The sequence below is a fragment of the Peromyscus maniculatus genome, chromosome 4, assembly GCF_049852395.1.
Source record: "Peromyscus maniculatus bairdii isolate BWxNUB_F1_BW_parent chromosome 4, HU_Pman_BW_mat_3.1, whole genome shotgun sequence".
Lineage (NCBI taxonomy): Eukaryota > Metazoa > Chordata > Mammalia > Rodentia > Cricetidae > Peromyscus > Peromyscus maniculatus.
This window is the reverse complement of record NC_134855.1, coordinates 107,767,325-107,790,477: the sequence shown is the minus strand read 5'-3', so window position 1 is coordinate 107,790,477 and position 23,153 is coordinate 107,767,325. Positions and strand designations below refer to the sequence as shown.

General features: G+C 46.1%; 1 protein-coding gene across 3 annotated transcripts in view; it reads right to left on the bottom strand.

Annotated features, from left to right (window-relative positions):
• Nucleotides 1-16,382, bottom strand: part of Stk35 (serine/threonine kinase 35) — a 31,217-nt gene extending 14,835 nt beyond the window's left edge. The window contains exons 1-3 of one of the 3 annotated variants that reach the window (XM_006984509.4): nt 15,892-16,374; nt 14,717-15,323; nt 5,499-6,248 (exon numbers count right to left, since the gene is read on the bottom strand). In XM_006984509.4, the coding sequence (XP_006984571.3) occupies nt 5,536-6,248; nt 14,717-15,323; nt 15,892-16,197 (1,626 nt within the window). In that variant the 5' untranslated portion in view covers nt 16,198-16,374 and the 3' untranslated portion in view covers nt 5,499-5,535. Of the gene's footprint in view, nt 1-5,498; nt 6,249-14,716; nt 15,324-15,733 lie in introns of all 3 variants that reach the window. The other 2 variants (XM_016003008.3, XM_006984510.4) reach the window with 2 other exon arrangements.
• Between the last annotated feature and the right edge of the window lie 6,771 nt (nt 16,383-23,153).

The window sequence follows — 23,153 nt, the reverse complement described above, 5'->3', positions numbered from 1 at the left end:
AGGCACTCTCCTCAGGCCTGACTCCATGCATCAGCACTTGGGAATCCCACCCTCCTCTCACAACAGAGTAGTCCTGAGTGAACAAGGCCTCCTCCGCACATACCCAAGTGATCTCCTCGCAGCTCAACTATGATAAGATATTCCCAAACTCCCTCAAGAACCAGCCCTAAATATTTCTCCACAAAGGCTTGCCTGCTCTCCAGAGCCATCATCTATAACTAAACTGCAAGCTCTCAGGAGACAATGCTGACTTCTAAATGACCCATGCCATCAATGGGTACCTGCCTGCCAGGTTCTAAGATGACTCCCCTACCAAACCTGACTTGGCCCCAGAATTTTCCAACACAGGGTCCCAGGCGGCCCCACCCATGAGAGCAGACAAAATGATGGCATCCGAAGCTTTAGTCAGGATCTGAGAAAGTTGGGAGATCTGTCACTGCAAATTATGACAACGTTCCTCTTCTGCTTTGGGTCCTCATCTACCTGAAATTTCTGGCTGACTTTTGGGAACAGGCTTCAGCCAGGACTCTTCTTTTCTCAAGCTGCTGCTGCATCACTTAAATGAGAACACCCCTTGGTTATATGGGTGTCTCTATCCGAGCCTGCCTCCCCTGCCAAAGGGCAGTGTCAGAGTAACCCAAAGAAATCTGGACACAGGTAGACATCACCAACGCAATGGCTGTCGTCCTGCTGCGTTATGCACACCAAGAGCAGCTGTGTCTGTGGAGGACACCCACAGGAACTATGTATGCAGGCCTATGAGGGCAGAGCTTTCTAGAAGGGAACTCATGGCCTGCTTTCAAAGCTTGAACCACACAAATGTGGTTTTCAAGAGACTGCAGAAGGCAGACTGGAAGGGATGGAAGTTCTGACCACATACACATTGTATCGAATTCTGACTCTTCGTGAACTGCTGCTCTCTCATACAGAATGAGGACAAACACATAACTAGACAGATGATGTAGAACAGTAAGTACATAACAACATGAATTCCATGAATAAGTTAATTCAGGGATAGAGATGAAGAGCAAGAGCCACCGGCCCCAACTCACAGGCCTCCCAAAGCAGGCTTCTTTGATAACATGAAGTTATCACTTTGGTCAGTGGGAGTGTCTTCATGTCCCTAGGGTCCCAAGAGATGAGAGTCGGAAGAAAGCTAAACCTTCAGGCAGCTTTGCTGGCAGCTGGATGATTATCAGAGTCCCTCAGATTTACCCAAGGGATGTGATCTCTGCTGGGTGGACTCAAGGATGCCAGAGAGAGCGAGAGTATGAGCAGCATCTGGGCCTTGCTACCAACAGCCCCAGGGCAGGCCTGTTCCTTCCAGATGTTTGCATATCCATCCGGCTTGCAGGAACAGAGGGCCCCTGGGTGGGTACACAACCCATTACAGAACTGACAGCTCAGCTTCCTAAAGTCTGAGAGCAGGAGCCATCAAGAGGCGGCAACAAGGATGCCCCAGGAAGCTGCCTGAACCTGATAACCAGCTTTCCCCATTTGTGAAGGAAAACTCCAAAACACCTAGAAAGATAAGGCCCCAAGGACATGTGTGTGCACTGGTCCCTAAGCCAAAGTCATCACAGTCAAAGGCAAGTTCCATTTCCTGGGACAAGAAAGAACCAAATATGGCATCTTCCCCCAAAGTTCTCTCTTGGCACAGCTCTGTGGAGTGCTAGTGAGACCCGGTTAAGACAGCACTGACCCCTGTTCTAGAGACAGGGACGCAAAACAAGTTAAGACAGAAAAGACAAGTTCTAAGTCTGCCTGAATCACCCGCCCCCCCCAAAATTGTGAATCAATAGATCCCCTGTAGCCAAGTGATCATTCTACTAAATGCCTCATTCTTATGGATGCAATAATCTACTTCAGGCCACAGAGTGGCAAGTCCCTCCTCCTGCCCCCACCAATTCAATGCTCCAGAGACTAAGGCTAAAATCAGCTTCTGGGACAGAAATCAAAGGCCTTGGCCCTTTAGCAACCACACCTTTCCTTGAGGCCTGGCTTGGGCCAAGACATTAAATCTCATAGAAGAAACTACCTCCCATGGGAAACCTACTAAGTTCTCTTACTCTTGCCTGCACTTCAGACTACTTAGAGCTGGACAGCCAAAGTCAGGCTGGTCCATGCTAAATTATTCACCGGATTCAATTATGACTATATCTTAAGACTTGAGTTAAAAACTAAAGTCCACACCTTATTAGTTCTATGACCTTCAACAAACAAAAACCAGGTTTAGTTCTTTGATGTTAAGCAACTACCAAGACCTCATATTGAGTGAAGAATATTTTCTATGACCTCATCCCTCCAGATACCTCAGGTCATATCAACATCTGATTTCCTTCAGCAGGCTTTAGCTGTCCATTCCAAATATGTCACCCAAGAGCTTGGCTTCAAAAGGCCCTAATAATAGAAATCTGTGTATTGGACCACAAGCTTGGTTATTAATACAAGGCCCTCATATCACAACACCCTCTCTGGGAAAGTATGGGTTATGGCACCAGAAACATCAGTCTGGCTGGCTTCCTGCTTGGGATAAGGCTGTGGCTGATAGGATTCACTAAAATTACTCTCTTCTAAAAGTGACAAATAAGAAAGATAGGCCTTATTGAGCACTTGTTAAATACCTTTCTAGAACAATCAACAGGACAAGTTGGCTTTGTTTTAAAGGCAAATCACCCAATGTTCTTACAGAAAAAAGCTACTAAGCACATGCCTCCACCTCGGCTAAGCACACACCTAAAGCTTAACTGAAACAATTAGTTTGGGGCACTTCTACAACCCCTATAAAATATGCATGGTTAATTCCATTTTGTGGGTAATAAAACCAAGGCCCAAAGTGGTGAAATACTCTGCCTGATGATCATACAGCCAATAAACCACAGAAATAAGACTCAATCCCTACACTGTTTGTAGCCCATTATCTCTCCATACGAATTCTACCTTTCCAGCCCCAAGTGCAGTATCTCCCTCTTCTCATTGTTACAAAACAGCAACAATAACTACTCAGTCAGCACTTACCTAAATGTTATTCAGTTGAGTTTTTCATGTTGGTATTAGGACCAGGTATGCTCAAATTCCCCAGCTATGACAAGTCTAACAGAAAGGTACCTAGACATCAGGGAATTTAAGTTCTGCCCCTTCATTTGGGACAATCCTCAAATGAATCCCTGTCTCTGTAGGGTTCTGACTACCACACGCTTCTCAGATCCTCTTCACAGCAAATTCCTCAGAAAGAGCCATCGTATTACTGCTTCTCAACCTGCCATCTAGTTTGGTAACTGAGGAAGCTCTACTTTTCCTAACGATAATAGGACGCATTTGCACTTTCCATTTTCCTTCTCCCTTAGAATACAATGGAGTTTTCCAGAACTTACATGATGAGTTGTCTGTACCATGTTATAATGCAGAACCCATGAGATGACTAAGGCAAGAAGTAAACAGACTTGCAAACCAATGCTAGTTATCTTTAGTTTTTGAGAAGAGTTATCTTTCATAAAATGTAACTAAGACAATATCTAACTGGTATATTGTAATTAATCCAATCATTCATCTGAAGAGAGCACTAAAAAATGTTTCTTGGGGCTGGAGAGAGAGCTCATTAAGTGGCTTGATGCTCTTCCCAAGGACCTAAGTTTGGGTCCTAGGACCTAGGTGAGGGGCCCATCACCCTCTTCTGGATTACAAAATGCTTAATTCATCCACTTAATGAGTCCTTGTTTTCTTTTTGTACATACATCCTCCTCTCCCAGCTCACTATTCATTTTTCAGATCAGTATAGTGCTTGTTATCACTGCGATAGTTCCCCCACTCCTTTCCCTCTCCTCTCAAGGGCACTTCAAAATGCATTCCCTCAACTATTAGCATGTGCTCAGAGGGAACTGTGTGTGTGGGGGGGGGGGGGGGGGGGGAGGCACCCTGATCTTGTCTGTCTAAAAGACCCTACCTATAAACAACACTTAGCCTTTCCTAACAGGAGATCTGTGTTCACAGCCTCTTTTCACAATGAAATATAAACTTTGAAAGTGCAAAGTTTTGGTTTTGCCCACTATTGTATCATTTATGTTTAAAACAGTATCTAGCAAAATGTTTCCCAATAATACTGAAATTAGTCTGGCAATGGGAAGGGAAACTAGGTCGAAGGCCCTTTCTAACTCTCGCCTCGGATTCTCTAGCTAGGCAGATCCAGCCCATCTGACCAGTACTGAAGCCCGAGGCACCAGTCACACAAAGTGCTCTGCTAGGTCAGGGCAAAACAGGCCAGGCAAATTAGTCGTCACAACAACAAAAGGAACCAACCGAAGAGCTTGGGACACGCAACCAAAAACAAGTCCCTACCCTTTCCCTCTCCTCTCAAGGGTATTTATTTCTTTTAGATGAAGTCGCTTCTCTTTGCCCTGGAAATCAGCACAAATCTCATGTGCTGATCCAAAAACAGGCCCAGATCTCAGTGAATTGAGACAATCCCATAATCCTAACCTAAATTCAGGTCCTTTTCCCAATGACAACCTTTCTCTTATACAAGGAAAATCTGAATCCTAAGAGGTCTTTTTGAAATGCAGAGGCGAAGATGGAAATGGAAAGCTACAGTAGAAACAGAATTAAAGCACTAGCCAGCCCACTCCACAGAGAAGAAGACAGGTGCAGGCTGCTCAGCTGGGTACAAGTCATCTCCTGCAGAGGCATGGAGCTACAGAGAAGCCAGGCCCGTGCCTGCTGGCCCATGGCTGTGACCATGAAACCAGCACTACCCCACCACTGTGTCTCAAGACATCAGCAAACTCTAAGTACAGCTTATTTCTACCTACCCATCATCTCAGTTATCCAGGAAAAGGGGGCAGGTGAATTCAGGTAAGATATACCTACCCTTAATTTAATAGGAAATGGAATAAATGACTTACAGTATGTGTAATATCTAGCATATATGGTGGCCAATTTCCAATATCCTGTCTTGTCCACACCTCAGACTAACTCAGGCCCAGTCTTAACTGTTCTGGGTAAAAAAATCAAACGTCTCTGGATACTGTGTTCTGTATTCCAGTTGGTCCCTGTCCTCTTTCCTCTCTATATTATCTATATTCCACACTACACCAAATTGGTCTATTCTTTCCAAGTCCTCCAGCATCAGGTTCCATGTGGATAGAACTGGATACATGATCAGCAAAAACACAGTTTGGACAAAGTTCCTTCTCTGAAAACTGTATTCCTTTCAGCACCATTTTACAGGGAGAATTTTATTACTTGATAATAAGAAAAGGTGTTTCTAAAATACTTGGGAGATTCCGCCTTATTTAAGATTTCCTCTTAAAGATTTCACTTCTCATTTTGTACTTAAATAATCTGACCTATCTCCACTCACCAAGACTTAGGGGCCAGTCTGCATCAACAAGACTTACTTCTTCCTGGCCCTGCATTTTCTCTGCAGCTCCAGAGTCCAACCCAGTACAGGACACACAGCCAGCCCAGCGAGTGTGTATGTACAATAACAAGAAAGCACTCACCTAGTTTAAAAACACCCAAGACGTTCAGCCCTGGAGTTTAAGCAGCACATGTGACCTGGTCCATTCGGGTTTCAAGTTCAAAAGCATCAGGTCGGTCCTGTGGGTTAGCAGCTAACATGTCTTTCAAGAGCTGCTTCACCCCCTCAGACATGGAAGTCCTACGTTTCTGGGGGATATGCAACTCCATCTTTGGGTTTTCTAGCAGCGCCTCACCAACAGGGACGATCTCAGTCCCCTGTTTAATGTAGGTCCCCAGGAGCTCCTTCTTGGTTTCAGAGTCAATAAAAGTAATTCTTTCTATCATTGCCCAGATGATAATGCCCAGGGCAAAGATGTCCGCCTTGGCTGTATAGTGTCCCTCCCAGACTTCGGGAGCCATGTAGAAGTCTGAGCCACAAGCTGAGGACAGCCAGTATTTATTCACATTCACATTTTTGTTATCTTGATTGCCCTCTTTGCCTCGAGGTGCCAGCCCTGCACAGACCTTGCTCAGTCCAAAGTCTGCCACCTTGAGGATGGGGGTGCCAGACCGCTCTGTGATGAGGATGTTGTCTGGCTTTAGGTCCCTGTGCACGATGTGGTTTTTGTGCAGGAAGGCAATGGCGCTTGTAAGCTGTAGCATGAAGCTTTTGTTGGTGGCGGGGTCTGGTCTCCGGGACAGGACATACTGATTGAGGTCTCCACCTTCACAGTACTCCATGACAAACCAGAGATAGCAGGGCTCCTCAGCATAGCCCAGGATCCTTTCTCCTAAACCAAAGGACAGGAAAGAGCTTGAGTGGACATTCACATCACTAGATTAAAGAAAGAAGACGGTGATAATAACTGTGCCAAGAGGTACCTACAGAACTGGCACTGAGCAAACCCTATGCACACAGTCCACTTCTACCCAGAGAGAACAAGTCAAGGGATGGCAAAGGCGTTAGGGCCTGGTGTTGAGCACCTAGGGTCTGAATTTAAGAACCTAAGCTTACTGCCATCTAGTTGACTTGGAGGCCATTTTGTTTATTTATATTTTTCGAACTTGTGTACAAGTCTAACCATTCTTTGTAGGGCTGCTGGAAGGATGAGCATAAAGAGCATACAAAAAAACTGTCAAGTGTGTGCTGTTTCTGCTATTCCCATTTAGTTACTGGCCCAGCTTCTACAACTTCTAATCGGTGCCAGGCACGTGTTCTTTGCTCTCTTCTTTCCTGATGCACTTAAGCATTCTTATTAACACAATGACATTACAATTTTATTTCAGATGTACACTCCAATCCATGCTAGTTCACCACATGCCTAGTCCAAGAGAGGTCTGCTCCATGCCTCTGGCTCTATGGAGCTTGGTTGCACAGGTCTCTGACAGCAATTATCGTAAGTGGAATGTTGGCAATAAGGTCACCTTCTATGGAAGATCAGCACACATGCAACATCCAGGCAGAGATGAGAAAGACAATGGGCACCGGGACACGTGGAGCAGGAAGGTTTAGATAAATGGGAGACAGAGGTAGGAAAACTGAGCCTGATGGACAGTGAGATCTGAGGCAGAAGCAGAAGGCTGGGTTGTGTAGGTTCAAAACCAGGAAAGCAGTGACTGGCACTTCCATGTCAATCAAAGCAACTGATGAAACACCAAGTCCCTGTGGGAAAGCTATTGGATGATAAATGCCCTATCAGCTGAGTCCAAGAAGGCAGAAATGTCTTATTTTGAGAAACAGAAAGATAGATACTGTGTGTATAGACTCATACCTTTTATCCCAGCACTTGGGAGGCAGAAGCAGGCAGCTCTCTAGGAGTTTGAAGCCAGCCTGGTCTACATAGGAAGTTCCAGGACAGCCAAGGGCTACAAAGTTGAGACCTTGTCTCAAAACAAAACAAAAAAAGGAGGAAGGAAGACACCCAGACTACAGACTGACTGGCCATTTGTTAAGTGAGTTAAGACCTGAAAACTGGTCCCTTGGCTCAGAGTATGCTATGTCCCAAAAGACAAGGCTAACACTTCCTCAGCCTCTGGAAGGAGGTTCTTTTTCCTAGCTATTTACCACAGTATCATACTACAGTGATTCAATAAGCCAGATGAGTCTCTGCTTCCCCAATGGCCCTAAATCACTAAGGTACAAATAAAGTCTACCAAAGCCAGAGATAGGAGGAGATATGACAAAAGTTTTTGGTTTTAACCACAATCTGACAGACCCCACTTCCCTTGTAATTGTACAGTTTGTTTGTTTATATTAGTCACAATCAAAGCTAACACGGACAGAAACAGTTCAGGGCATGTGGCTTCTTTTTATGATCAGTGTCCCCTCAACCCCACCCCCTGCTCTATAACTCTCTGTTGGTCACTAGCAAGCAGGCTGAGTCTACCTAAAAAACCAGAAAAATGAAGCCACAACCTGAAGCCCAAACCCATCTAGATGGTAAGAGACAGAAAAGGAACAGCAAGAACTGTTCCCTGACAGTACAGCCAGGAAGAAAGCCATCAAATTCCTTCTGTAAAGACGACATCAGATAGCAACTAAACTTCTAATAGCGGACACGGATAGGGAAATTATTATTTTATACACAAAGCTGGTAACTATGGAAACTAAGGGGAATAAAAGAAAACAAGTTGGCCAGAGGAACTATAACACAGATCTAGGTTGTAAGAATCCAAGGAAAGGAGCCAGGCAGTGGTGGCGCACGCCTTTAGTCCCAGCACTCGGGAGGCAGAGGCAGGTGGATCTCTGGGAGTTCGAGGCCAGCCTGGTCTACAAAGTGAGTCCAGGACAAAAAAAAGAATTCAGGAAAGAAAAGTTAGGTAAAAGTGCCCCACGCTACTCTATGGGTGGGGCAGATAGAGCCTGAGGATGCTGGAGGAGCCCTGTGACGACAGAGATGCTGAGCGGAGTGGCCTTCTCAGAACCTGTGCAACAAACATCACTGACCAAACCACACGGAAAAACTGCCGGGTTACTTCTCTGAGCAGGCAAGAAGCTGGGCCTCCCTCAGGAGAAGCATGCTTTCCTGGAGTATCTTTTCATGCAGGAGTCCCAGCTGCCCACCCAGAACACAGAAGAGACCTATCCAGTCCTTCCTTCAAGCAGACTACCTGCCTGAGCTTCTGCTGACTCATGATCAAGACCAAGGGAGAAGACACAAACAATGTCTGGTACTGAGTGAATTTCTATGGAGAAGCAAGTCAAAATGAAGGAAATGGGATGAACACAGACCAGGAAATAGAGTCTGAATGACTGCGGACCCCAACTTCACCCTCTAGTCTAATGTATAGCTCATTGGCACAAATGGAAGGTAACCAGAACCTTGGGAAAATCCCTGAATTCAGAATTCTTACCCATCAAATTTGAGAATTGAACATTACCCGACAAGGTTCCAGTGAATTAAGTCACAGGTGTGCAACAAATTTTGCAGATCATAAGATACTTTTGGAGAATTATCTACTGACCATCACTAACATCCTCATTACAACCCAAGCCCAGGTCCCTCAAAAATCAATGGGGAGGAGGGGTTGTTATGCAACTGCAAAAGCCAGGAGAGAGCATCATATCCCCTGGAGCTGGGGTGACAGGCAGCTGTAAGCCATCTAATGTAGATGTTGGGAACCAAACTAAGGTCCTCTGGAAGATCCTCTTAACCTCTGCACCATCTCTCCAGCCCCTGATGTTTTTTGTTTGTTTGTTTTGTTTTTTGTTTTTGAGACAGAGTCTTGATACGTAGCCTAGGCTATCCCCAGTACTGGAATTACAGGTATGCCACCACACTCAGCTTGGAAATCATTGATTTCTCAGTACTATAATATTGCCCATAGATTATGTTACATGTTAGGCAAAATAGGAAATTTAGAACCAAAAGGAAGGTAGATTGCTCCATTGACAACATCACATTTCTTGGGCTGTGATAGCTGAAGCTGACTTTCTAGCTAGACCAGAGAGGTTAAGTTGTGCAAGGGCATCACACCTTAGACAATGGATGACCAAGTTCCCTCGGAAGGCCGAGAGGTGGGGAAGGCAGATGAGCAGCTAAGACTCTGAAACTGGGTGAGGACAGTCATGGGAAGGGAGCTGGAAAGGGACAGGGGAAAGATTTGAAGGCTTACATAAGAATTTAGTAACTAATCTCCTGTGATAATCAAAGAATTCAAAGCATTCTCTCCAACTGTCTCTGCTCCAAACTGTAATCCTGATAACTACACCCTTAATCCTAATAATTATACCCTATTTTCAGGTGAGAAGACTGAGGCTCAAAAGATTAACTATTTGTCTGTAGTCTCGAAGCTAATTGGGGGCAAGATTCAGAAGTCCTCACTCAAAGCTAACAGCACTTTCACACTTGAAGATTCTACTTTCCTTGTTACACAAGCTCCTTACATGCTGGTTCTTGCATACACCAAGCAACTTAAGCTTCATCAAGTCCCTAGTGCTGGATTATCCAACTACAGAATATACAGATTCCTTTTTATGGTACAGGATTTTGATTGACTTAAATGTGCTTTGTGAGAGCTACTCATCAGGATGCAGCTAAATAAGGATCGAGAATCTGAGTCACTCAGGAGGATTCCTAGCCCTAAGGATAGGACTGAAGAACAAATTCAAGGTGAACTGATACTCTATGAGGGAAGTGAAGTTCTCCCTGAGAGTTTACCCTAGAAAAAGCCTTACCCAATGCAACTCCAATTAATCAATGTTCTCAATTAAGACAGGGTGGCTTCTATCTCCTGGGGCTGGTTCCTAAAATCCCTACACATAGAAGGAAAACAGGCAGTAGCAAGAGAAAAGTCTGTACAATTGCCCCAAGGCATCCAAGAACAGGTCAGAAAGCAGGTGCAGTGTCTTTGGCTGCTGAGATACTAAGGCCCCAACAGAAAGCCGTGCAATAAGCACGGATAACACTGAATTCAACAAACAGCAGTCTGCATCAGTGTGTATTAATACATTAGTACTAAATCCTGCCTGTAAAGTATAATTACATACATTTCACAACCAAAACAACAACAAAACACAATTCTGAACTTGAAGCCGTGTTCTCCAGCACAGCCCCTTAGCAGTTAAAAGACAACTCAAATCAGAAGGTCTGCACCTGAGCCCCGGGTTCAGTTACTTCTTCAGCTATTTAACACTATACAATACAACTTCATGCACTTTACTAATTTTGGATACATCACCTGCAAAAGAGACACTCACAGTATCCATTTCAAGAGATGCTCAGGACGGCTGAATGAGCTATGGTATAAGCTTTTACAACAGCACTTGACACTTATCAGCAAAGTTTTATTTGTTTCTGAGACAGGGTCTCACTCTCAGCCCAAACTGACTTAGGACTCGCTCTGTAGTCCTGGCTGACCTTGAACTCAAAGCAATCTTCCTATCTCATCCTCCAAGTGCTGGGTTTATAGATGAGAGCCATCACAACTGGCTTCATCAAGCAAATTTTAGTAAAATTGGGAATAAAACCTTTGGACCCTAAATCCATTGTCCTATTGTATCCCATTAATTGTGAAAGTCCCCCATGCCACTTTTATCCATGCCAAAACAGCCAAAGAACATCCAATTCTATTGACCTGGAGGGTCTCTACATTCCAAGGCCAAGCCACAGAAGCAGAGAATTCAGAGTTGCTTTACTGAAGCCTGGGCAAAAGATGACTACCCTGCTCGGAGCCCCTCAGGCTGGTTTCCTTAGGCACTCAGTCAGGAAGTTTGAAGTTAATTCATTTCCAGACTAGGTCCCCGGTCAGCTACTTCTGTTCCTGCTTCACTAGGCCACTAACGAAATTCTCAACAAGACCCTGTTTATTAGGATGCCACCACTTGTGACCTTGCAGCGTAATCTCTTAGGTGTACAGGTCTTATAAAGGGAAGCCTGCAAAGCCTCTTACACAGCAACCAGGTTTACAGCAGCATCCGTGTGCGGCAAAGACTGCTGCCCAAATGCCTGGGTCAAACCCATCTTGAGAACCAAAGAATTTTGAGTAGACATCAGAGCTTATCAAATAACAAGTAAGCTGGCCTCCCAGCTCTTTTAAATTTCTATTTTTATGAGAATTAGTGCAGAATTTGTATGTGTTTAGAGTACACGGGGTCAATCTTTACCTGCTTGTCAGAAGGATTTAGACTGGGACAACAGCTTGGAGTGTGAAAAGGAGTAAAGCTTGCTTGCTATTTTCTAAGTGGCAATGATCTTAAGCTTTGTTTTAAGAACATTCAGGACAGGGGTTTCTAGGGATGGAAAAAAAGGTGATAAAAGCAACTGTTAAAGCCTTAATTCCCCTTTTCACTGAAGGACTTCAAAGCGGAAGACAGTTGCTAACCTATCAATCACATTTATAGGGCTGGTAATCATTTTTTAAAGCTCTAGAGCTAGTTAGTGTTGCGCCATCATTTCATTTTAGGCAAGTCCTGTCCTCTCAGAGCTCCTATTTCTTTCTTTGTGAAACAGGCTAAGGGCTGGGGAGAGAACACCACTGGGACAGTGTTTACCCAGCATGCACGAAGCCCTAGGTTTAATCCTCAACAGCACATAAAAGGTATGATGGTGCATGCCTTTAGCCCTAGTGCTGAAGGCAGAGAATCCTTAGTTCAAAGTCATCTTTGGACACAGTAAATTCAAGGCCTGCCTGAGCTACATGGAATCCTATGCCCCATAATGTGTTCTCCCGCAAAAGGCCCAAAGAGGTATAAGATATTCTGGCCACACTGTACTTGTGGGTAAGACTTGTTTGGTCCATCTCAGAAAGATTTAATGCACAGACACTAACAGAGTGGGATATGACCAAGAACACAGTTTTTCTTTCTAATTTTTTTAAATTTATTGTGGATACTTATTTGTACATCAAGTTATTTCTGTAAACTATAAAACTGCTTTCTGTGTATTCAGTAGAAGCTGAGGTAAGAGGGGGAAATAACTAGTCTATTGTTACAATACTCTGCCACTTAAAGCCTGAGCGCTAGCCTTTCAATATCACCTTTTCTGCTAACTCTTCCTTCTTTTTCTCTTCATTCTCTCTACAACACTCTCTACAAAGCCCTGGTTAATGAGCTAACCCTGATCTCTATTTATGCCTTCAAACTTTTCAAATATTCATAAAGGCTATAAAATGTGTTTTGTTTTCTTGTTTCCCTTCCAATACTACCAGAGGCATGCAGTTTAAAAAGTATGTTTGAAAGATGCCAATGTAGATAACCATTTTGGGCTATCTCAAAACAATTCTAAATTACAAGAAACAGGGCAAAGAATGGTTGCAAAGAACTTCTGGGTTTAAGGAAAGTTATCCCTGGCTATCCAGTACTCTCTTCAGCTCTGCTATCACAGGACAACGTGCTAGAAACCCAGGGCCACAGGACAGACACTTCCAGGGTCAGCAAGCAGGGTCTGGCTAGGTACTATTTTCTTTGCTAAGTTGACATGTAAGCCTGACTGTCATTTTCGTTAGTAGAGACAATGTATATTAGGACTCCAGATTGAAACGAACAATAGTAATATCAGCCCAAAGGAAAAAAATGAATTTCTCTAGTTTTAGCTCCTAAAGGGAGGTTGAAAAAACTAGTACTGCTTTCAACCTCCTCTTCTGACCACACAGGAAATGTGTTCCATATCAAAGTCTGGGAAACTTCAGTAAGCACCCCAATCTCTAAGAGGATGAAGATGGAAGAAATTCAGAAAGCAGTCTGAACCAACGTGGCAGTGAATTCCTTATGGAATATTACTGACATCCCCAGCATGCACAACCACCTCATGACAGAGATACCCATCTTAAAGACACTCTCCTCATGGGTTGTCAACTTGTCCAGTGTCATGTATCAGTTCAGAACAAGCCAGGACTGCATGCACGTAAGCCCCAAACTCCAGGGTGTTGAAATATAAAAACACCAACCATTTATTAAGTATGTTTCATTCATTTGTACACCATCAAGAAATTGGTGTTTTTATAAAGGGCTAACAAAATAAGTGATAAGAATGCAGGCAAAGTAGAAAACTCACCCTAAGTCTTTAAAGAAAGAAAAAGCATCCGCCCTCCTGGAAATGAAGGCCTTTTCAGAATGGACAAGCAATATGGGAAAGGGTCCCCAGAGAAATAGATCACACCATCCAATCCATTGTTAAGTTACTTCAAAACTCTACAAGGGATTCTCCTGGGGTCTTCCAGCAAAATCTGACAGATGCTCCAGAAAGATTTTAGGAAATCACCCTATCTAGTCCCACCCATTCTTACAAGTTCAACCTTAGGTAGGGAAGGCAGTATTACATCTGCGAAGATCTTCGCATTCAGACAAGTCTGGATTCAAAACATTTCTGCTTCAAGGACACAAGAACTTGGAAGCCAGGAGTCTCACCCCTTCAAGCTGATTAACCTTAATCAAGTTGTGTTTGTTCCCCTCTAAGCCGAAGTTTCTCTATTTATAGAATGGAGATAGAATTTACTTTCACAGATATTAACTACAATTGTTTAGAGCTCAGATTATAGCTGGGATTCGGATTAGTCATTGTTCCCATCGACTCTTTGGCCACAGGAAGCCTCAGACTTCTCTAGTCCACTGCCTCTCACCTTTCGTAGTTCACCCGGGAATGCAAGCCCCTCGGCCTCCAGAAGCCCCATTTTCTACAAAACCACTTCTCAGTCATCCCTAGAGGTTATGAAAACTACTGAGATTGTAAATTGGCAGGAAAAGATGTAAGGTGTGTTTTGTTATCCAAGCTCTTGGCCCACCTGTGGGGGTTATTACTCTGTGAGTTATTAACCTGCATGCCTCCGGGACTAAGTGAGAACCAACTGAATGACTGTCTGCCCTGGGGTGAAGGGTTGCAGTTCTCAGAGGAAACCACACTTGGAAGCAAGAGTTTGGGAATGGAGCTGGAAGATACCGGGAAACTAAAAGCCAGGAGAGCATGGGTGGGTGGGTCCACTAAGTTTTTTCCTCAATGTTTTGAAGAGAAAAGGCGTGAGGGGGGGCTCTGCAGTTCGGTCAATAACTTGTGAATCCTACTCTTCACCTCTCTTTAAAACGCTAGACTTGTAATTATGGCTCACGCCTCCTGAGTGAATACTCAGAGGGATCATGGTTGGCACTCAGTGAGCTTGTTACAGAATGCCAGGTAATGTTTGGGGAACAGACTCATTTTTTGCAGCATTCAGGGAAGAGAAGGTCCCAAAGCCTGGGCAAGGGCCTGAGTGAGCCAGAGACAGGCTGAGCAGTACTGAGAAGAAGGGGGTCCAGGAGAGGCCAGGACTGCCTGCAGTATTCTACCTTTGAGTGAAGTCTCCACCAGGCGCAGGTACAGCTGTGAGTTCTTGTTGCCGTGACTCATGCGCTGGGCTAGCCCGTTGCGCTGCAGGACGCACTCCTCAAACTGCACGATATTCTGGTGACGGCGCTTCATGCTGGTCAGGGCCCAGAATTCAGCTAGCGCCAATTCCACGTTCTCGGGGGCGTCGCAGCGGATCTTCTTGACTGCCACCCTGGCCCCACTGCGCCCAGCCACAGCCTCGTAAACCACGCCGTAGCTGCCGCGCCCGATCTCTGCCAACAGGCTGTAGCGCGGCCGAGCAGGGCTACCACCGCCGCCGCCGCCGCCCTCTGGCCGCCGCCGGGCCAGGAAGGCCTCGCCCGGGGCCTCGGCCAAAGCGGGATCCATGGCCTGGGCCGCCGGCCTCAGCTTCGCGCAGAGCACCCGCTGCACTGGGCTTCGCCTTTTCCGCTCCGGGCTTTTTGTCCCTCTGCGGGCTCCGTTCTCTTTCCCCGTTTCCATGGCTGCGGGAGGCGGGGGGAGCAGCAACGGCGCCGCCCGGGCCCCCCCTGCCTCATCCCTCCGTCTAGCCCCGAGATGCGGAGGAGCGGTACCTTGGATTGTGATCTGAGGGCGAAAGAATCAATTAAAACCACTAGGCCGAGAAGGGCAGGCAAGGAGCTGGAAGTGCCCGGCGTCCCACCTCCGCCGCCCGTCGTCGCGGCCCCTTTAAGAAGGAGCCACCGCCTCGGATTGAACGGGGGAGGGGAAAGGAAAGCGGGAAAGACGGAACCACCGGGAAGTACAGAGGGAGGACCGGAAACCCAACACAAACCGTCCCCTTTCTCCATTGATTTATCCGTCAGGAGTAGGGAAAGAAAAAGGCAGTGGGGACCTCCACCACCGAAGACAGCCGTCTCCAGGGGCGACCTGGCCCGCTTAAACTTTTCCTGATGCTTAACCCGCACCCCGCAGCCCCTCCCCGCGTCCTGCCCGGGCTTCTCCCGGTGTAAACAGTCCTTTGAATTAAACCCTACCGAGCCCAGCGGGTCGACCCAAGCCCCTGGGGACAGCGGGTGGAGACGGGCAAGAAGTCCGGCTTCCGAGAACAAACCGAGACCGTCCCACGGCCCTCCCCGAGTGCCGTGGGGTGTGGGTCTCCCGCTTCGGCCTCTCCTCCTCCACTCGCTCTTACCTGCCCGGCGCTGTTCCACTTCCGGGCGGACCGGTTCCCCCCTGGAGCCCGCGCCGGATGATGGTCCGTTCCGAGCCGAGGTTGTCTGCCGAGCCGCGTAGGGCGCGAGGCGGTGACCCGGGCGAGACGTGCAGCCGGTCGCGGCGCTGCTCCTGCAGTGACAGCAACGCTCCCGGGGGAGGCCTGGGCTTCCAGATCCCCGTGGCTGTCCTCGAGTTCGCGCCAGCTGAGCACTTTACGTAACCTCTTTATGTAAGCTGCACCTCCCGCCGCTGCTCTGGTCAGTGGAGATTCCTGGTGGCCCATCCCCCAGGAGGCCAGCCCAGGGCCGTGCCGCCTCTGTACAACCGAGATCGACCCAGCAGCCGCGACAGTCCGGAACCAATCACCGGCAAGAACACCCAGCCAACAAAAAGAGCGCGCCAAAATCCCGCGACTTGTACTGAGGGACCTCGCGAGTCGTCTGCGCTCTGCAAACCACTCTCCGCGTCTGACCTGCATAGTAGCTCCACGCCGGCACTTTATGCTGATTGGGTGAATGGCTTAGGTTTGATTGATTCACAGCTCAGGCCTGGGTTAGAATGCTGATCCTCACGCCCACTAATGACCCCAGTGATCTCAGCCGCACGTAATCCTCAATATCCTTCTCTGCCAAACAGGGTGGTCCTCACTTCCGAGGTTGCAAAGAACCAAATGAAATACGATGGCTGACTAATTGAGTGCCCCGATATAAGCTGCTTTGGGGTTGGATTTGGATCCCCTCCACCCCGGCCGCCAGTTGTAGGGGGAGGGAGCACACAATGCCTATGTAGTTAAATGATCTTGAACTTTTCTTCCTGCCTTCATGTCCTGAGTAATGAGATTAAAGGCGTGCAGCTCCACACCCAGTTTATACATAGCTAGGAATCAAACTCAGGGCTTTGTGCATGCTAGGCAAGCACTTTACCAACTGAACTACATACACCCCCAGCCCTTATACGTGGATTTTTAAATATTTCGTGCCCTGCTCTGTACCCTAATGCCTAGATGTCTAATATTTGTTAGCTGAATCTCTAGATATTGAAGGGCATATCTAGAGTTTCTGCTACATGCTATTTTAAGTCTCAAAGAGCAGTGGGCATGACATTCTTTGCCCTAATTGTGGTTCTTTGCCACTGGAGGAGACAATCAACCTTGTGTCTTCATAGAGTTTACAGAGTTAAGTACTGAGACCAGAACGGAGTTTTGCAAAATAAATGGTAGACATTGTAGTCAAACAAGATAGATGAAATGTACTGTAAAAGAAACGCACTAGTTTCTGAAATCTGGGGCTACACCACTTAAGATAGCACACACACTGAAAGCCCCTGACGCTTGTGTCTGTTAAGTGTCAAGTGCACACACACAGAGTAAGACTAGTAGAGAAGTCTCACCCTTTTTGTCAGAATTACATTGTTTTGCTATATTTTCATGTTCTATGAACATATGTACATGCATATGTATACATTTTGTATATGTGTATATCCTTTTATAAATACTTTTAAATTTAGATGTCATACTCCTTTATCTCTATATATTTTATTTCTGAGTACAAAGATTTTCTTGCACAATCTCAATACAATGATCAAAATCAGGACCGTTAACAATACCATGTTTTTGTTTATATGATTTTCCTTTCTCTTTTATTTCTTTTCTTTCTTTTTTTTTTTTTTCTTTTTTTTCCCTTGGTTTTTTGAGACAGGGTTTCTCTGTGCAGCTTTGCGCCTTTTCCTGGAACTCACTTGGTAGTCCAGGCTGGCCTCGAACTCACAGAGATCCGTGGCTCTGCCTCCCTAGTGCTGGGATTAAAGGCATGTGCCACCACCGTCCGGCTTCTTTCTCTTTTAGTCCAATATGATACCAGTCATCAGTCCCCATCCTATGGGATTAGGGTTCCCACAGCCTCATTTTAATTTAAACTTCTTTTCTTAGTTGTTGGTTTTGCCTTTTTTGAGATAGGGTTTCTCTGTGTAGCCCTGGCTGTCCTGGAACTGGATCTGTAGACCAGGCTGGCCCTGAACTCAGGGATCTGCCTGTCTCTGCCTCCCAAGCGTCAGGATTAAAGGTGTGAGCCACCACACTTAATAATTTAAACTTCTTTGAAGATGTTATCTCCAAATATGGTTAACAGCCTATTGGGGATTGTAACTTCACATGATTTTGAGATAGGGGTGTAATTCATTTGGTAGCAGTCTCTGGAAAATGACACTGGTCTGGGTGATAAATGGCAAGAAACTAGTCCTGCCGTCACTAGTGGTGGGGGCATTGCAGGGAGAAGCAGCAGCAAGCCCAAGAGGGATGCTGTAAGGACAAGACTGGTGCTAAACTGTAGTCAGTTACAGAGACTGGTAGAATGTGAAACAGCCTGGGTGATGGCTCAGTGGTAGAGCCGCTTGCCAAGTAAACCCCTTGACCAGATTTCAATTCCTGGAGCCGACAGAGAGGTGGAAAGAGAACCACAAAGTTGTCCTCTGGCCTCTCCCCTGGTGCCCACAATCACACAAAGATTTGGGGTAAAACCGGGAGGTTGAAAGATACGAATCTTCTGCAGCTGTTGAATCACTTAGTGAATCCTGGATTCAAATTTTATGCTTTATTTTGGACTTGCTTAAATTTCTAAAGTAACCTTCACTCACTGCTATGCTTGATGGCTAACATTTATGAGCATTTTCTATCTTCCGAGCACAGAGATTGACCAAAAAGCCGGTGACGCCTTGAGAAACACACGCACAGTAATAAATAAAAATTTAAAAGTCAGTTTCTTTCCAAGTTAACTGTATGCCTGCCTGTGGCCCACCTAATTAATGCCATGTCTAGGTATTCGGCAAGATAAATAAAAACTTAGATTCACAAATAGACTTTTTGTATCAAGCTATTTATAGTGGCTCTTCCTATGAGAGTCCAGAAACTGGAAGACACTCCTGTGTTCACCAATAAATAAATAGACAAATTGTGTCATCGCCATACAATGGGAACAAAAGTGGAATTGAGACTCGACAGCACGGATGAATCAAAATACTGCTGAGTGGAAGAATCCAGGCACAAAAGAACACGTGCTGGGTAACTCTTACACAGTTCTGGAAAGAAATATGACCTAATTTATACAGGAGAGTGGGTGATGGAAAATAGAAGAAAAACCTTTTTAGGATGAGAAATATATTCATTATTTTATGTGGTGGTGGTTTTAATAGGAAATGCTAGAATACCTCAAATTGTGCCTTTTCATGGGTTTGGTCTATGTTCATCCACCTTTTAGCTTCACCTCTAAAAATAGGGGGGTACTACATACTGTGTGATTCTATTAATATAAAGTGTAGTCACTAGCCTTTGGGAACAGTGCGGGGAATACTACATACTGTGTGATTCTATTAATATAAAGCATAGTCACTGCCTTTGGGAGTAGAAATTTCAGTTGTTGACTTTCAGGCACAAAGGTGATGGAATTTGTGAATTATACCACAATAAAGCTTAATTAAAAGTTGAAAAACGATGCTGGCTGGTAGTGGTACACACTTTTAATCCCAGTGATTAGGAGGTAGAGGCAGGTGGGTGGATCTCTGAGTTCGAGGCCAGCCTGGTCTACAGAGTGAGTTCCAGGACAGCCAGGGCGACACAGAAACCCTGTCCTAAAAAACAAAAAAGTTGAAAAACAAATTCCAAGTCCCACAGCCATGAAGATTTGTGTTTTAAAGGAGAAGTTTCTGAGACCAGAGTGCCATGTGACACAGCCTGCCTCCACTCCACTCTCCTCCTATGACTGTCCTCCCCGAGTTTGGAGAGGTTGGGCATGCAGGTCTTGGGAGGACTATGAGTGTGAGTCTTCTGCAGCTGACAAATTGCCAGGTACATTACAAACATAACCGTATTTCTGGCTGTGCCTGAGAGCTATCATTGCTGAGAGGCGCTTACTCTCATTAGCCCCGTTTACAGACAATGAAGATGAAGGTGAAAAACCTTTTTTTTTTTTTGGTTTTTCGAGACAGGGTTTCTCTGTAGTTTTGGTGCCTGTCCTAGATCTCTCTCCGTAGACCAGGCTGGCCTCAAACTCAGAGATCTGCCTGGCTCTGCCTTCTGAGTGCTGGGATTAAAGGCGTATGCTGCCACCACCCAGGTGAAGGTGAAAATTCTTAACTAGGTTTGGAACTGAAGCCCCAGGCTCTTAAAACCCTCCCTGGGTTTAGCAAGGTGGTGCTAGGGGTGGGGGCAAGGTGTCAGTTTAGAAAGGATGGTTTGGAAAATAGGGGGCCATTGAGCAAGGACTTGATTTCTGTAAAAGAACAACCAAATGTACCTCTACTATGAAAGTATTCCATGTCAGATGGGAGAGCAAATGCAAAGTCCCTGAGGTGAAAGAACTCCAAGAAGCCAGTGGGTCAGGAACTCAGAGAGTGGGACAGGTAAGAGCAGCAGGAAACAGGTGTGTGGGGACCCACACCGAGGCAGGAGCAGAGACTACGGTAAGGGTTTAGGGCTTTCTGAGATGATAGGCTACTACACACAGCCACACTTCTGGTAAGAGAGCTGAAGCTCAGTCATATTAAGAGCTGCCCCCAGGGGGCGGTGTGGCGCACACCTTTAATCCCAGCCCTCGGGAGGCAGAGGCAGGCGGATCTCTGTGAGTTCAAGGTCAGCCTGGTCCGCAGAGTGAGATCCAGGACAGGCACCAAAACTACACAGAGAAACCCTGTCTTGAAATAAACAAAATGAAACAAAACAAAACCAAAAACTGCCTGCAGTGTGAACCGGCTGAAGATTGAAGCTGGAACTGGGAATCCAGCCCCCTTCTCCATGCTCACACCCCAAGGGGCTAAGAACACCCACAAAACACCAGGCCTGGCTCGGGTTCCATGAGAAGGTGGGGGGGGGGTTCTGGTTTGTAGAGAAAGGTGTGGGGAGTAGAAGAGTGAAGAAGGAATAAGCAAAGAGCTGATAGCTCCAGAGGCTGGGGGAAACTTGGGGGAGGGAGAGGGCTGCTCTGGGCCACACTGTGGAATGGTGATTGTTATAGGGTGAGCTGAGGGTGAGTGCGCTATCCTCATCTACTATCTACGGCCCTTGGTAAACCACAGTACCAGGATACAGGAGGACTTCCGAGATGAAGGAATAGTGGAGACAGTCACTTGAGGTGGGGACTGCAATGGAGTGGACACTTGAGCAAGGAACACTAGGAAGGGCCTGGGGATCAAGCAGCTAGTTTGTGAAGCTCCCCCTGAGTAACACTGTAACTCCATAGGCTCTGTATTATCTATTTTCTCATCTCGGATGAAAGGACCAAGCAGACAACCATAACAGGCTGCTCAGTCTTCTCTCAGAGATCAGGCCTCAATTTCAGTTTCCTGAGGCTTGAGCAAGCAGTTTCTGGGAGCGCCATGAACAAAAGACATAGTCCTTGCAGTAGCTCCCTTTCTGCACGTACTCTGATTGCTCAAGGTTCTGTCAATTGTTTACTGTCTGGGACCCCTCACCAACTTAGAGCTATGAGCATGAGTCAAGGACAGAGCCTGAGCCACGGAGTCAGCCCCCACAGTCAGTACCTGCTAGGCCAGCCAGCCGCCATGACAGCTCAAGGACAGAGCCTGGGACTTGTCCAGGCCTGCCCAAAAATGGTAACTGTAACCCCCCAACTAACCCTAGCCAATTAAAAGTTACTAACATGATTGCCACTCGCATAAACGAATCCTGAGTCTGTTCCTATGTAGTTTGTAGACACCAAGCTCCCCCTTTGCTTTAAAAACCCTGCCCCATTGCTATTCCCACTCTGCTGCTGTGTCAGACAGATGGAGAGTCCTGAGTTCACTTATAACAGTACAAAGACTTTGCTTTTCCATCGGATTCAGTCTCTCGGTGGTCTTTGGGGGACTCTGGGTACAACACTGAGACCAAAAATTTAACAAAAAGCAAATTAAGGGAGGAAAGATTTACTATTCTGGCTTACAGTTCAGAGGAATGAAGTCCTTTATGACGAGGAAGACACAGCATTAGAAGTGGCTTGGTCCAAGGTGTTGACCAGGAAGCAGAGAAAGGAGGACGCGCTTAGCAGTGGCTTCCTTCCTTCTTTCTTTTATTCTACCTGGAAACTCATGGGATAGTGCCACTCACATACAGGATGGGTCTTCATTTCTCCATTAAAACTCTGTGAAAGACACAAACATTCCGAAGGATGTGCCTCATTAATGCACTGTGAATTTCCTCTCTCTGTCTCTGTCTCTTTGTCTCTCTCTGTCTCTCTGTCTCTGTCTCTCCTCTCTCCTCTCTTTCTTTGTTTTTAAGACAGGGTTTCTCTGTGTAGTCCTGGTTGTCCTGGAACTCACTTTGTAGACCAGGCTGGCCTTGAACTCAGAGATCCCTCTGCCTCCTGAGTGCTGGTATTAAGCCACTGACCAGTGCAATAGGCATTTCTTAATTCAATCAAGATTAATGAGAATAGTCTCCAGGAGAAAGTTGGAGCTTCCTGTAATGCCCAATACCATGCCACTCACAAAAGCTACATGAAAGAGACTGTGTCCCCATTTTATGGAGAAGACTGGGGCTTGCAAATTGAGTGCCTATGAGAAATCCCTCAATGGCTGGACGGTGGTGGCACACACCTTTAATCCCCAGCACTCAGGAGGCAGAGGCAGGCAGATCTCTTAAATTCAAGGCCAGCCTGGTCTACAGAGTGAGTTCCAGGACAGTCAGGACTGTTACATAGAGAAACCCTGTCTCGAAAAACAAACAAACAAACAAACAAAATCCTTCAATGTTGTTTAAACCCAGATTTCCAGGTCCTCCAAAGAACCACTCATTCAGGAAGTCTGGGGCAGGATATACACGGGTGGTTTTTGTCAAGTTGACATAAACCTAGACATCTCTGGAAAGAGGGACTCTCGAGTGAGAAATTGCCTCTATCAGATTAGCCTGTAGGCAAGTTTGTGTGGCATTTTCTTGATTAACGATCGATGTGGGAGCTGCCAGCCAACCTGGTGGTCCTGGTTGGTGTAAGAACCCAGGCCGAGGAAGCTTCCCGAAGCAATCTCGTAAGCAGTGTTCTTCCATGGCTTCGGTTTCAATTCCTGCCTCCAACTTCCTCTCTTGGCTGCCCCGATGATGGACCATGCCCAGTAAGTCTGTTGTTAACATTCTTTTCCAGGGGGAGGTGTCAGCAACGTCCACTACCCCTTCTCCTAAGGTCCCAATGACAAATCAAGACAGTATTCCACCAAAGTTCATGCTGGGTGATCAATGAGATTATTACGTTTCCTTAC